Source organism: Synchytrium microbalum, assembly GCF_006535985.1.
Source record: "Synchytrium microbalum strain JEL517 chromosome Unknown SmJEL517_scf0001, whole genome shotgun sequence".
Classification (NCBI taxonomy): Eukaryota; Fungi; Chytridiomycota; class Chytridiomycetes; order Synchytriales; family Synchytriaceae; genus Synchytrium; species Synchytrium microbalum.
Window position 1 is genome coordinate 280,877 of NW_022158350.1, and position 15,007 is coordinate 295,883.

Genomic DNA, 15,007 nt, shown 5'->3' on the forward strand with positions numbered 1-15,007 from the left:
TTATGTACTTGCAATATGGACAATATCTTTCTTGTCATCACCAACATCTTCTGCACGTTTCTCTTCACCAAACACCCTCTGCCTCACCACATCCAAGGTAATCCCAACGAGCACCATAACCCCCACCGTGGCATTCGACACAAACTTTTTAGCGCAATCTGTACCACTGTTCATATCCAGCGTCCGTATCTGCCAGATGAAGTGAGAACCTGCTCCCACAATCACAGTTAAGAAATATGGCCATCCTTGACCATTCATTACGCCGGCTAGCACTAGTAGAGAGATATTTGCTGTTGCAAATCCGGATAGCCATAGCTTCATATTGTCGTATAAGCGAATTGCTGTTGATTTTACGCCTACTAGGCGATCGTCTGGCATGTCCTAAGCACGACCAAAAAAATGGTTGATGAAGAGGCTTCATGAGCATGCGTTCTCCTTTTACATTTCGTACCTGTATAGCATATATAGTATCATAAAGCAACGTCCAAAACACACCGGCTCCATACAGAGGTAAACAGACAGACCAGTCACAGTGGCCCATCATTGCCGACCACCCCAACAGCGCACCCCAATTAAATGTCAATCCAAGTATAAATTGAGGCCAGAAAGTGATGCGTTTCATTAAAGGGTAGGAGACAACTAGCACTAGAGATGATGCGCCGAGTATGATGCTATGAATGGAGCATGTTGCGTTAGATCAAGTCTTTGTTTGCTTCCAACATTAAACGTCATGCACCAAAACACACCGAGAAAGACTTGCCTGTATGGATTTAGCTGTGTCAACACAACCAACCCCAGTGACAACTGAGCTCCCAAAAAGATGAGTGCGTTTCTAGGAGTAATAGCTCCTGACGCTAATGGTCTAGATCTCGTTCTTTCGACCTGTTACAAACAAATATGAGCCTAAAACTCAAGACCACAAGAAGCTATTCCACATAGTGCTCGTATAACATACCATCTTGTCAATATCACGATCCCACAAATCATTAATAGTACATCCAGCACCACGTAATAAAAAGGCACCAACACTGAATATTCCCAACATTTTAACAGTTTCCGTTATTGGCAAATGTCCAGCATATGAAGCCATCGTTATACTCCATGTACACGGTAAAAGTAGCAAATAAGTTCCAATGGGTCGATCTAGCCGAACTAGTTGGGCGTACGGCCGCCATAAAACAGGTAAAAAGGATAGGTTTGATGGCTGTATTGGCTGTTTGGGTGTCGCTGATTGTGTCTGAGATTGCGATGCTCTAAATTGTGTCAAATCGGTGATTATTGACGTTGGGCGATATCTAGAGGAGTGGATTGATAGTGTCTGCTTGCAATTTATAGGTAGCCGAGCACGTGAAAGATTGATTAGGACTCTCATCGCTACTGTCTTGAGCTTTTGTCACGAACGGAGATTGACGCAAAGTGAATATAAAGATGAGACCAAGGCCAGATTTCGTAGTGAAACACGTTGAAGACGATATTTTATCCAGTCCCCCACGTGAATTAACGTCCCTATTACCTCCATGGTCGCCGGCTAGAACTATCGGTAAAAGCGAGGCATCATTTGATGAAAATATTGGGCAGAAGCAAGCTAACACATCATGCTCCTATAACCAATAGAAGAGAAGAGATCTCTAACACCAACAAACCTAAAACTCCAAACAACCATCGAAACAAGACTAGATCAAGTCCAACGCCTCATCCGTCAAACCAAATCTCAATACGGTCCGGTTGACTCGCTACTATGGTCGCCAAGTGGGAATCGCACAAGACCATCAAGTCCAATGTCAAATTATTCAATGGCTATGGGGTTCGGCAGTCCCGGTAGACGATCAATGCGTGAGGGAAGTGTTGTTAGTGGAATGATGAAGGGACGATCGATGCGAGAAGGGAGTGTCGTGAGTGGAATACACGGAAATAACAAGGCGTGGAGTATTTCGAGATTGTCGTCACCAAGACCACCGACCCCGCTATCTGCTTCGTCGCCTAGGAGGCGGCGTGCAAGTTCGAGACCTTCCAGGTAAGCTATGGAGACAATGATAGTTCTTGCAGGTTGATGCCTAAGAAATATTTGAGACATTCGATACTCCTAAAACTTTCTTGCTTTGTTTCGTCAAGCCCCATAGTTTTTTCATCCCCTCACTCTCACATCCTCATTTATGTAGTCCATCGCGAGACCCATTCCAAGGTGAAGCATTCATCCCCTCCCTAATCGTCGACCACGTACAAAGGCCTGACGGCAACCCTTTCGACAATCTCCGACGTATACGTCTTGATGACAAACGTGAAGCAGCTATAACCGCAATCGCTAGATCTTACTTGTTGCCTTAACCCAACCACAATTTGCTACATAGAAAACATTGAAGTTATGCCAAAGAAAAATATGTTATTAATGAAAGAAAATAGATTGGGTATTTTTGTATACACTGTTCTTCAAAAATGCTTTGAGTGAATGTGAAAATGTTATATAGAGGAGTTTGGTAAAATGCAAGGAGGAGGTTGGATTCATCTTTCTACCGTTTTGTCGGTGATTGCGGCGGTAAACCCAACGATGATGAAGGCTCGGGCATAGGTGATAACGGTGATGTTGTTGCAGATGATGTTAACGAGCTCGTTGATGACTGAATGTGAGCGAGATTACTTGAAAATGTTGTCGTGGTGGTTACGTGTGGCAAGTTTCCGACGAAACTGGATGGAGATTTCATCTTGTCCACGTCGCGTCTTGTAGCTTCGAGATCGTGAATCCATTGATCTCTTTCGCGTTGTGATTGAGCCATAAAGTACTAGTTGTATGTGGTGAACGTTAGCAAAGTTAAAAACATTGCTCTCTGTGGTGGCAGGACAGCAACAACAAGAAAACTTGGCTGTCTATGGTGGGATGACTTACATATGGCGTCAAGTTCTTGGTGTTTGCTATATCCTGACAAGTTTGCTGCACACTATGTACACAGTGCGTATGCACAACCATTTTGCATGCTATTTGAAAACCAATAATATGTGTTAAGACATGCAAAAACAATAGATCGAGAACCTCGCAACATAATATAACCGGTATGTTTACCTGTACACTCATGACCAGTCGTCGACCCGAACTGTGGTCGATCTCCACACTGCATACAAGATATAGGCATATTATACTGCCGTAACTTGAACTTGTGGTTTTTAACCTCCTCAACACGATTCTTTTTCAAGAAAAGTTTCACTATTCTCATTTGAGCGTCCCTTGTTGCTGCCTAAGGATCGAAAAGAATGGGATATTGTTAGACATCACCCAACAAAAAAAGCCCGTCATTCAAGTCCGATCATTCAACTCACATTGTTGAGAATCCTTAAGTCCTCATTCAGTTTCTCCAACCTCTTCTCCACACTCTCAATTTGGGCTTGAGCTTCAGCAATTTGTGTTCCTGACTGCTTGTCTGTAGCACTGCTTCCAGTGCCAAAGAATCCTTGCTTTTTCGGTTTGGCGGCTGCAAGCAACGGTTGCATCATTTTGGTGTAGATTAGTTTCCTTCCCTCTTCTAATTGTATCTCCTTTTCGTATTCTCGTTTACATAATGCGAGGTCTTGTAGGAACTCATCCTCTTGCTACGAAAGCAAAAAAGATGAGATTGTTAGCAAGGCTAAAAATAGACTTCCAATTGGCGTCATAGTTGCAAACACTCGAACTTACAATGGTGGCTTCATCCAAATTGTCAGCCCCAACAAGCAATTGTTGTTGTGTTAATTCCTTTAATTCGGCTCTCAGGATTTGTAATTGGTCTTGTATGGTGATTAATTCACCTTCTACTTGTTTATGACTTGCTCCACTTGTAACAGCCAACATTTTTTCAGCAGAGGTAATCAGTTTTTCTTTTACTGTGATTTCTTGAGTCAGTTTGGATATCTTTTTGTGTAGGTCGACAGAGGTGGCAGTGTTTGATGAGGTTGCTGGGGATGGCATGGTTGCGGTGGATGCCTATGCAACAAAAGGAGAAACACAAGTCAGCCCTAATTCACATTGACGCGAGAAGCAGGGTCGGTATGAGACAATCCACATACAGAATTAGCCATGCCGTAAGCAAGTGATGAACTAGCAGGAACGCCAGACTTGTTACTGATTTGAATTTGGAAGATAAAGTCGATTAAAGCACCAGATGCATGGATGAGTTCTGTTTGTTTGACTGGTTTGACCACAAAGATTTCACCACTGCGAGCAGAGACAAAGTTAAAACCACCCTATTAGACACAAAAGGAAACGGGGATGCCTTGCACTTACGCAATATCGTAAAAGTCAACACCATCACTCATTCCAACATCCCTTTCACGATCATAGATAATCAACTTGTGGTCTTTCACGACAGCAAACTTGACTACCCAACCCTTCTTGACCTTGCCACCTTTAGGGACCTTGATGAAGCCTTTGATCTCATCGGACACATGAACTAAGAAAATGGAAATCAATATTTCAATGACTTCTAGGAGTGCTAATTTTTTCATTCACTTGCCAATTGGAGGAGCGTCAGAAAGTCGTGTGGTACTAGACTTGAGACTGCCTTGACTAGACGCAGTGCTCATGCGGCGATGACTTCCCATTTCACTAACAGTTTGACTGCCCAATGGACTTCCCTGTGATATAGTGCCACCATTGTCCTCCTCAGTCTCAAATATACGTTGCATGTCCTTGGTAGGTGATGGTCCACGTAAAAACAACTTGTTGAATCCCTTGCGACTAGATTTATCTGAAATAGTCGATATAGTGGTTTTGCCATCAGTATGTTTCAGCTTCTCAATGCTGGTTTCTGGCAATTCGACAAGTCGTGTACTGCGTTCTCGTTCACGCTGTTGAGCATTACTGTCACGTTCGTATTGCAGCATTTCTGAGAGTTGGGATACTTGCTCTTCGGTATCTATACGACCTTGGCGTTCGGTTTTGACACTTTCTTCCAATGTTGTTATGGATTTAGCCAGTCGAGCTACATCCTCTTCAAGTTTGGTTCTTAGTTTGGTTTCAGAATCATGGCGTTCTTCTAATGCTGAGTATTCTAATCGTAGTCTAGTCATGGATTCCTGGTATTCTCGTACTGATTTGCCGTGTTCTTCTTTGGTGCCAGCGTGTCGAGCTTGAAGTCTCTCAACTTCACGTTGCAATTCATCTCGTGCAGCTTCACTTCCTTGGAAGAGTGCTTCATAACCAAACTTGGCTTTTCGTTCTTTGCCAACTGCTGCTTCCACTTCTGCAAACCGAGCTTCTAATTTCTTGAGAGTTTCCTTGGTTTCCGATTCTCTCTTGGTTGCTTGTTCTAGATCGGCTTCTAACAACCTCTTGGTCTTTTCGACTTCGTCCATACGAGAAGCAGCTGCAGCAACACTATTCTTGAGTGATGTCAACTCAGATGAGTGCCGTATCGTCATTCCTTTGCTCTCTTCACTTGTAGATGACACTTGTTTGGAGAGGTGTTGGTTGGTATCATCCAATACAGCTAATTTGGTAGCCATTTCGGAAAGTTGGGTTTGTAATGAAACAGCCTTGGATTTGCTTTCGATCGTAGACTCTTCCTGAGTTCGTAATTTCTTGCGTAATTCAGCTACTTCAACTTCCAGCACTGCTTTGCGTTTGTTGACAATGGCCAATTCATCGGTTGCCTTGTTACGAGCAGCAACAGCAGCATCCAATTGTCGAGTCACGATATCGAGTTTGGCTGATGCTTGTTCGTCGGATCCAGCTTGAGCTTTACTTGACGACGCAATTAGTTGATCACGTTCAGATTCCAGAGCTTCACATTTCTTTTGTAGAGCATCTAATTCGACTTCTACTCCAGCTTTGGTTTGCTCTAATTGTAGACTACGTTGAGTGGCTTCTTCAACGGCTGCTTGTTCTTTGGTCAGTGACTCTTGCAACATTGAATTCTCGGCGGTAAGGGCTTGTACACGTTCAGATAACTGTACACGTTCTTGACCCAGTGTAGAAGCTCTTGACTGCTCATTCGATAACTCTTGGGATAGCTGAGATAGACGAGCCTCCACTGGGACCTTGGCATCAAGCTCGTCCTGCAATTTACGAGTAGCTTGCTGCAATTCTACATCTAATCCTGCCTTGGTGCGAGTCAACTCAGACAATATAGCTTCTCGAGTTTTAGAATTGGCCAGTTCTCGTTCTAAATCACTCTTGAATCCATTCAACTCGGACTCAAGTTTCGATTTGGCATCTTCTAATTCTTGAATCTCGGCTCTAGCCTTCAAATCGGCATCCAAAGATCGTTTCACTTGAGCTAGTTTAGCTTCCAGCTCAGCCTTCTCATGGCTGGCATCATTTTTCAGGAGCCGTAAATCGTTCAACTCGGATTGGGTTTTCATCTTTTCGGTTTCTAGTATGGAGTTACGTTCTTGTAGTTCTTGCCGTAATGTCACCTCCTTCGACAACTTGTTCTTGGCACTCTTGACTTCCTCTTCAGCTGCTCTAACAGCTGTCTGAGCAGCAGCGGCAGTCTTTACTTCAGCTTGTAGTCGATTCTTCAATGTTTCAATCTCTGTCTCTAGAGATTGTAGTCGAACATTATCGGCTGATCCGCCAGAAGCAACACCGTTTCCAACAGTCATGACTAGATCTCCACCGAATGAAATTATGGGGCGAGCGTTCTGAAGGTAGGTGTATCCAATGAAGTTTAAATTCTGGCCAGTAAATTCTCGATCCTTGGCCAACTTTTTCACTGCGAATTTCTTGCTTTCATCTTCTTCGTTTTCGAAATATTTGGTGTCTTCTGGGCCGTCGAGTTCGGGTACGAATGGTGGTTTGTCTGTTGATGAGAGTGTCAGCCAACTATTGTGCGAAAAAAAAGACAGACCGAAGATTGTTGTATGCGGATTTTGACATACGTGCTCGTATTTTCTCAAAATCAATGCCCTTAAACCAAGGATGAGCTTTGATTTCTGCAGGTCCATTTTTGCCCAATCTCTCTTCTTTGCTACATATCAACCTATAGTGGTAAAACAATGACATTTAAAAACATAGGATAATTGCCATGGAAATCTGCAAATCTTGTTTACTTTGATATGATATCCTTAGCATCAGCCGATATTTCACAATCCTCAGGAAAAGCGAATGTTGTCTAGAATTACATAACCACGTTACATCTGTGTCCTTTTTTGTCGGCATGTAGCCTCAAAACGTACCGCATGAGCCATGATCTTGCCGTAGGTCTCAGTCAACGATTCAGCATAGAATGGTGTTTCATCAAATAGTAATTCGAATAGGATGATACCCAATGACCACCTATTTTGAAATGAACACGTCAGCAAGAGAAAGCTAAAAATTCACCGGGGTAATGATCACCGTCTTACCAATCGCACTCCTTGCCATAACTGACACCGCCTTCTAAAGCGCGTAATATTTCAGGCGAAATGTAGTCTGAGGAAAGCCGAGGTTAATAAAGCCCAAACATCGATATTGCGCTATCACAAAATCGTACCTGGAGTCCCAACAGTTTCATGAGAGGTGATCTAAAAGCAAAGAAACTAGATGAAAATTTTGCCCAGTACCAATTTTTGCAATCAACTGTAATACCTTGTCAGCCTCATCCAACCTCATGCAGGACCCGAAATCTGCCAATTTAACATGTCCAGTCTCATCAATCAACATGTTTTCAGGTTTAACGTCCCTAGCAAAAAACAACGTGTAAGCCTCTCTGCGCAAGTCAAACAGACATCATTGACACCGTACCGATGAACGTAGTTATACGAATGCAATTCTTCCAACGACAACAGCATTTCGGCGACATAGAATTTAGCTTCTTCTTCAGGCATCGGGTCGTCTCTGCTCATTATGAGGGCTCGTAAACTCCCACCAGAGACATAATCCATCACTAGATATAGATTCTCTTCGTCTTGGAAGGCAGCGTAGAGGGTCGTCAACCAGTGAGATCGTTGAGCGAATACAAGGACGTTTCTCTCTTCCATGAAGAAGGCAGCCTAATTTGACAGAAATTGCATCAGACACCCGAAGCCGTGATGATACCAGGTTCACCTATAGATGCTTTTTGCTCACTTCACGGCGTGTCAACAAGTCCATCTTCTTCAACACCTTCATGGCATAGACTTTTCCATCTAATTTGCCCTTCACCAAGCAAACCTGTATAAAGAAAATAACCGTTTTGGCAAAAATGATTCATAATTTATAAATAAATAGGAATCTACCTTTCCAATAGCCCCGGTAGCCAACACTTTGACCACATCGAAATCCTGAGTATTTACACGCTGCTTCTGTAGTCGAGTTGCCACTTTATCATCTATCGATCAGAAAAAGCCAAAAGCATCAGCAAAGAGCATCAAATGATTCCATCGGTTCCGTTACTCCTCGTCTCCTATGTCCTCCACAACGCAATTTCATTCGACATACATTTCTGAACAAACTTGACTATATGTTCAGTCTGATTAGCAGCCCCTTTGCAGTCCGTATATAAAGCTAAAAAAGTATCCAACAATAATTCCAATGATATCGAAGTGGTGGAATTGCCATTGGAAATGTCGGATGACATCTCCAACAATCTCTTCTCAAAAACCGCGGGAGCAGTGCTGTTTGTAGCCATATTGCTCAGACAGCCCAGTCAGAATTGAGATCACTCTGGATCTAAATTGGTGACCTGTCGTCCCACTACGATACGCGGGCTTGATTTGATGGGAGGCTCGTTTGCGTGGTTTTGGGAACCTTGTTCAATGATGTGAAAAAATGTGGGGTTCACCGGTGCGAAGCAACAAAGAGTACTCAACAAAATCCATCATTATTTCTGACCTAATTCATCGCGGAAGGTTCGCCATTACACCATGGTACAGCAAAAAAGTAGAGCAGAGACAATCATTAAATGTGGCAACCTTACAACGTGTGTATACCTCTCGTTCCTTCTACCATCTCATCTAAACAAACCGGATCATACCGTGAAGCAGCGTCTTCCTTCCGTTCATATATGCCCCGAATTCAGAACCACCGTCTTGCAACAAGACACTGCTAGAATCTGCACAAGAGAAATGTAGCAAAAAACAGCGAGATAGTCGTTTCGCAAGATAGCAAAACTGCAAACAAATAGTTCCCGTACACGAAAGACAGACAGCACACAATCTCCACATATGTGTAACATTCTGTATTCTATTGGTTCTTTTTAGAATGTCTCCTCACCACACCTCCTTTTTTCATAACCATGTAAAAATCATGTATCATCATTCATCTCTAGTTCCGTTTCTTATCAACAGGAGCAACACTCGCCTTATTAACAAACTCTCTCGAGATATACTTTAATATCTCATCAACAATAATGACTGGGAATGAAATCATCAAGACCCATTGCCATTCTTCCAGGTTTAGTGGGACTATTGCGAATAGATTCTTTTGAAGGAGAATGTTAGCGGTTCGCTTAGTACATATATAATTTTTTTCGCATTGACCACGCTTACCGTGAAGAATGGAATGTACAGAATCATGAAATGCAACACCATGGACAGAGTTATAGCCAAAACGAGATAAATGTTATTCCATAGTGGGAATGTTAGGAGTGATTCATTCTCTGACAAACTATTGCAAACAACAGAGATACGTTTGTTAGCAGAAGGTCAAAATGCCTGGCTACGAAGAACTGTCAAGAATCACGGCTTCGTGTGTGTGTGTGTGTGTGTGTGTGGGGGGGGGGGTTCTGTACCTGTTGATAGCATTAAACATCTCAACAACAACCAAAATCGAGAGGGACATGGTAGTCGCCTTCTTGGACATGACATTTGTGAACATTTCACATCCAAGTTCAGGGAAGAGCGTTGAGCATTTGTGAAAGTTGGTCTAGGAGCAGAAACATGAGATGTTGAGTTGACAATTACTTTTTTGCATCCACGAAAGGGAGAGTTACAAAGACAACGTACCAATTGATGGAATGTAATATGTGGTCCACCAGAATAAAACATAAACCACCATGCATATCCGAATACTGTCGCCATTCCGACGTAGGTTCCTACTACCATGTACCTGTGACGTCGAGAGCAGAAGTTAGCAACAAAAAACACCCATATACAAGCAACATCAAGCATCAACACACCTGATAAACAGCCATGCAGTAACAATAGGCTCCTTAGAATCACGAGGTGGTCGTCTCATAATGTCATGATCAGCAGGATTAAATCCAAGTGCAGTAGCAGGTAATCCATCAGTAACTAGATTAACCCATAACAGCTGGACTGGAATCAAGGCTTCAGGCATTCCGAGAAGGACTGTTAAGAAGATACTAAACGAGAAGAAAATGTGAGCAAAAAAGTTGCTAATATCTGACAAAATCATGGACGCCTCTTTTACCTAACGACTTCACCAATATTAGAACTGATGAGATATCGAATGAACTGCTTGGTATTGGCATAAATGGAACGACCTTCTTCCACGGCAGCGACAATAGTGGCGAAGTTGTCATCGGCCAACACCATGTCTGACGCTAATTTGGCTACATCGGTACCTGATCCCATCGCTATACCGATGTCTGCCTTTTTGAGGGCAGGTGCATCTAGAGCGAAACACCGGAAGGTTAGCAAAAGAGCACACAAAAAAACCCAACAAAGGATGATAGAAAAGGACATGAATGTTACCATTAACTCCATCACCAGTCTACAAACATACACAAGGGTTAGCTTCATAATCTAACTAGATCTAACTCTAGGCACAACACATACCATAGCAACAACCCATCCCTCATTCTTCAACAAATCAACCAGCTCAGTCTTATGACTCGGCTCAGCTCTCGAAAACAGAGACGCACGTCTAATAGCCTCTCGTTTTTGATCAACAGACATCTCATCCCATTCTCGAGACGTGTATGATTTGCCTTCGAGGGATTCTCGGGCAGTGAAGATTCCAATTTGTCGACAGATAGATTCAGCAGTCTTCTTGTTATCTCCTGTGATACAGATCACTCGAATTCCTGCTGCACGACATTTAATGATGGAGGATTTTACTTCGGGACGTGGTGGATCGAGCATTCCGATTAAACCGACAAATGTTAGGTTGGTCTGGTTTAAAAGGGAGAAGTTGGTAGTCTGCATAAAAAAACTACTCGCCATATATCAAACTGCATCATGCTATCAATTACCTCAATCTTGATATACATGGAAGGATCCAGTTTGTTTGGTATGGATGGGTTTTCAGCCATTGCGAATGCCAGCACTCGAAGGGCATCCTTCTCTCCCCATTCAACCATCTATAGATAACCAAATGCGTAAGATTATAGCCCAGCAAAAGAAAATAATGTCAACGATTTATTTCAGCTATGAAGGTATCATCAACTCCAACCCAACCCAACACACCTTATTCAAAATCTTATCCCTCAAAGAATCACTCAGAGGGACTGCCTTATCCGAATTCGAAGTCAACCTAACATGACTGCACCTCTCCAAAACCTGCTCAGGAGCTCCCTTAATCATCAAAATTTTCCCTTTCTTACCACCACCATCAACCCTCTCAACAACAACAGACATACTCTTCCTCTCTCTCGAAAACTCTAACGTAGCAGTCTTGCGATATTTAGATTCGACATACTCACAAGCCTGTCCACTCCTCCACAATTTCTCACGTCCAGACAAACGCCCCAAATCAACAGGAGTGTTTATAATAGGGATTTGACGATTAAAATCAGGTGAATCTGTACCCAATTTTTCTACTAGGGCTCGTAAGGCGGCCTCAGTGGGTTCACCGACTTTTTGGAATTGGTCGAGTGATTCGTCGTATACGATTTTGGCATCGTTGCAGAGACATGCGATGTGTGCTAGTTCGTTTAGTACAGGTTGCGACGAGAGGACGTCTCGATCACATGGTTTGCCTGACTGGTAGTATACGCGACCTTCGGGACCGTAGGTGGTTCCTTCTACATCGAATTCGACGAGGTTTGAGGTGTCTACCAGCATTATCTACAAAAGAAATGTTAGATTTTCTGTAATGGATAGTACAGAGAAGGGATTACCCCATCAATCTATTTTTTTTTTTTTTTTTTTGCACTCAAACTGCACCCACTTAAGGAGCAAACCCAACCTGTTCATCAATAAGCTCTTACCTTACGAGCACTCATCTGATTCGTAGTCAGCGTCCCGGTCTTATCAGAACAAATAATACTCGTACATCCCAAAGTCTCTACACTCCTCAACTTCCTCACAATAGCACCCTGAGCAGCCATCTTCTTAGTACCCAGAGCCAGACAGGTAGTTATAACAACAGCCAGACCCTCAGGAATGGCAGCAACAGCCAAAGCAACTGCAATCTTGAAGTAGTATACTGCACCCTTCAACCAGTTACCATTAAAAGCCGCATCATTGAAATGCCTAACATTGATAATCCACACGAGAATACATATAATGGATATAATCCTAGCTAATTGATCACCGAAATCATCTAGTGCTTGTTTGAGTGGTGTCTTTTCATCAATTTGTGAACTAATAGATTTGTGAATGTCGCCAATAGCTGTTGATGTACCCGTTGCGACTACGACGGCGGTTGCTTTACCGATCGTGATTGTGGTACCGGAAAAGAGCATGTTGATTTGGTCTTGCCTTACGGCACGGGTGTCTTTTACAATGTATTCTGCTATTTTTTCGACGGATACGGATTCTCCTGTTAGGATTGCTTGGTCTATTCTGAAGGCCGAGGAGGTGACTACTAGGAGACGACAGTCAGCGGGGACTTTATCGCCGACAGAGAGGGAGACAATGTCACCGGGGACTAGATCTTTTGCGTGAATTTTATGTGGGACGCTGTCACGGATGACCACTGTGTCGTCTGGTGAGTATTCCATCAGGGCCTACAATACGTGTTTGTGAGTATGGAGACTTTGTGGTAAGGAAGGCGACAAAAAAGGCGTATGGAAGATTTTCATATTGACCACTCCTCGCATTGAGCTACACCGTCATATACCGACTTTCACTCATGGCATAACCGTACCTCAATAGCCTTCTCAGCGTTACTCTCCTGAACGACCCCAACAACAGCATTGGCAATCAGGATCAAGAGAATAACGATAGGTTCAACAAAGGCAGTTGATTTCTCCTTTTCGTCGGTTTCTAGAGCTGCCAACACAAAAGATATGACAGCGGCACCGAGTAAGATCAATACCAGCTGATCTTGGAATTGTTCTAGGATGAGTTGCCATAATGGTGTAGGTGGGTCTGATGGGAGTTCTGATTTAGGTTGTTGTGTTAGCATTTTGTTGTGTGGTGTTGGTGGAGCGGTAATGCTCAATGAATAGAGATATGGAATTCATTGCGGGCCAACAGAATAATGGGTAGGCCCGACTTCCAAACAAACATTTGACAACACGAAATGTTCATCAATTTTCAGTTCAAATGCATTACCATTCTTTCCATATTCCTCGGTTCTCGTTTCGACATCCGACTTTGAGAGGCCCTTCTTTGGATCTACAGATAACAGCTGGCAGACCTGTTCCGGAGTCTTTGTATATGTGGTTGACAATGGCGTCAACATCTTTCCATTTGATTCACTCATATCAATTTTACTGGTGGTTATCTTGTTATAAGAAGCCAGATTGGTGGAGCTCTAGACGTAAAAGAATTACGCGTATCTGTGATCTCCTTTGTTATATCCAACCAACTCAATGTTCCAGATGGAGGTGTTTTGTCTGAAATTCAAAAAATTTGATAATTCGAGGAACGAGATAGATAAAGGACAGATCGGCAGTTAAGAAGAGCATCATGTCAGGATTACGTGTATTAGGTACGTACCTGCTTTCAATCACGTCGCATTCGTCTCTCCTCACTAGCTCGCGACATTTGAAAAGTTTTGCATTTCATGTCTTATACAACCAACATGCGCTATATACTAACCACCTATGATGATAACAAATAGTGGGCGTCAAAAGAGTCGTAGACTATGCAGTCAAAATACGAGTCGTAGGAGGCAAAGTAGAAACAGCCAATGTCAAACATTCAATGAACCCATTCGACGAAATCGCTATTGAAGAAGCTGTGCGCTTAAAGGAGAAGAAGGTTGCTGACGAGGTTATTGCCGTTACCGTGGGACCCACTAAAGCTCAAGAAACTCTGAGGACTTCGTTGGCTATGGGTGTTGATAGGGCAATGCATGTCGAGGTTCCGGAGGGTACTGATGTCCAACCACTCCAAGTAAGGGTGGTGCTGATTATAGTGTATTCGGTTGATATTGGATTTTTATTGCCACATTGTGCTGTTATTCATACTCTCCCCCTATATACAGGTCGCAAAACTACTCAAAGCAATCGTCGACAAGGAAAAGGCAAACCTCGTCATCTTAGGCAAACAGGCCATTGATGACGATTCAAATCAAACTGGTCAAATGCTAGCTGGCCTACTAGGATGGCCACAAGTAATTCATATCATGTCATATGGTGTGGTATAACCCCTGACCCCTTTTTTTTGTTACTTGTAGGCCACATTCGCATCAAAGATTGAATTCTCAGAAGCCGGTAAAAAGATGACAGTTACACGTGAAGTCGACGGTGGACTGGAAACTATTTCTGTTCAGACTCCTGCTGTTGTTACTGCTGATCTGAGGTTTGTGTGGTTGATAAGATGACACTTCGGTCGGCAATAACACTCGATGTGTATGTAGGTTGAACGAACCACGATATGCCACACTACCAAACATCATGAAGGCCAAAAAGAAACCATTGGTCAAGACAACTGCCGCTGACTTGGGAGTAGATGTTACTCCTAGAATTGAAGTGTTGGAAGTATTCGAACCTGCCAAACGACAAGGTGGGAAGAAAGTGGAGACTGTTGACGAGGTGAGTGAACCTGAGACGGTTTTTAGTGGTTACTCCCATATGGTTACTCCATTTCATCTTTTTTTTTTTTAGCTCGTGGATAAGTTGAAGAATGAAGCCAAAGTGTTGTAATTCACAAATAATTAGATCTTTTCAATCTCTCTCATAATCAATATCGTGTATTTTTAGAGCGTGTTATGTTTGTCACGTCCCGGAGACTGAGTTTGAAATCTGAATTCGAACTTTGCATGCACATCCAACACCAACAAAAC

The 15,007-nt window shown here is 42.9% G+C and overlaps 4 protein-coding genes across 4 annotated transcripts; 1 reads left to right on the forward strand and 3 right to left on the reverse strand.

The window, feature by feature from the left end:
* On the reverse strand, nucleotides 1–1,090 carry SmJEL517_g00072 (uncharacterized protein; the record flags this gene model as incomplete). Its single annotated transcript, XM_031166002.1, has 4 exons — nucleotides 1–381; nucleotides 452–671; nucleotides 794–882; nucleotides 956–1,090. 4 exons carry the CDS (start codon nucleotides 1,088–1,090, stop codon nucleotides 1–3), a joined length of 825 nt encoding a protein of 274 aa, XP_031027998.1.
* A 1,417-nt stretch (nucleotides 1,091–2,507) lies between these two features.
* Nucleotides 2,508–8,555, reverse strand: SmJEL517_g00073 (uncharacterized protein; the record flags this gene model as incomplete). The annotated part of the gene is made up of 18 exons (XM_031166003.1): nucleotides 2,508–2,777; nucleotides 2,882–2,970; nucleotides 3,056–3,227; nucleotides 3,310–3,579; nucleotides 3,665–3,949; nucleotides 4,033–4,180; nucleotides 4,250–4,415; nucleotides 4,512–6,767; nucleotides 6,847–6,947; nucleotides 7,018–7,079; nucleotides 7,144–7,243; nucleotides 7,312–7,378; nucleotides 7,440–7,470; nucleotides 7,535–7,628; nucleotides 7,691–7,938; nucleotides 8,015–8,098; nucleotides 8,164–8,255; nucleotides 8,366–8,555. The coding sequence occupies 18 exons, from the start codon at nucleotides 8,553–8,555 to the stop codon at nucleotides 2,508–2,510; spliced, it is 4,725 nt and encodes a 1,574-aa protein (XP_031027999.1).
* A 635-nt stretch (nucleotides 8,556–9,190) lies between these two features.
* On the reverse strand, nucleotides 9,191–13,459 carry SmJEL517_g00074 (uncharacterized protein; the record flags this gene model as incomplete). Its single annotated transcript, XM_031166004.1, has 13 exons — nucleotides 9,191–9,346; nucleotides 9,415–9,532; nucleotides 9,657–9,790; nucleotides 9,871–9,973; nucleotides 10,044–10,229; nucleotides 10,298–10,499; nucleotides 10,582–10,600; nucleotides 10,666–11,001; nucleotides 11,082–11,189; nucleotides 11,296–11,895; nucleotides 12,039–12,779; nucleotides 12,920–13,155; nucleotides 13,330–13,459. The coding sequence occupies 13 exons, from the start codon at nucleotides 13,457–13,459 to the stop codon at nucleotides 9,191–9,193; spliced, it is 3,069 nt and encodes a 1,022-aa protein (XP_031028004.1).
* Nucleotides 13,460–13,686: 227 nt separating this feature from the next.
* SmJEL517_g00075 (uncharacterized protein) lies at nucleotides 13,687–14,867 on the forward strand (the record flags this gene model as incomplete). Its single annotated transcript, XM_031166005.1, has 6 exons — nucleotides 13,687–13,708; nucleotides 13,841–14,115; nucleotides 14,207–14,335; nucleotides 14,399–14,523; nucleotides 14,582–14,756; nucleotides 14,829–14,867. 6 exons carry the CDS (start codon nucleotides 13,687–13,689, stop codon nucleotides 14,865–14,867), a joined length of 765 nt encoding a protein of 254 aa, XP_031028005.1.
* Nucleotides 14,868–15,007: the final 140 nt, after the last annotated feature.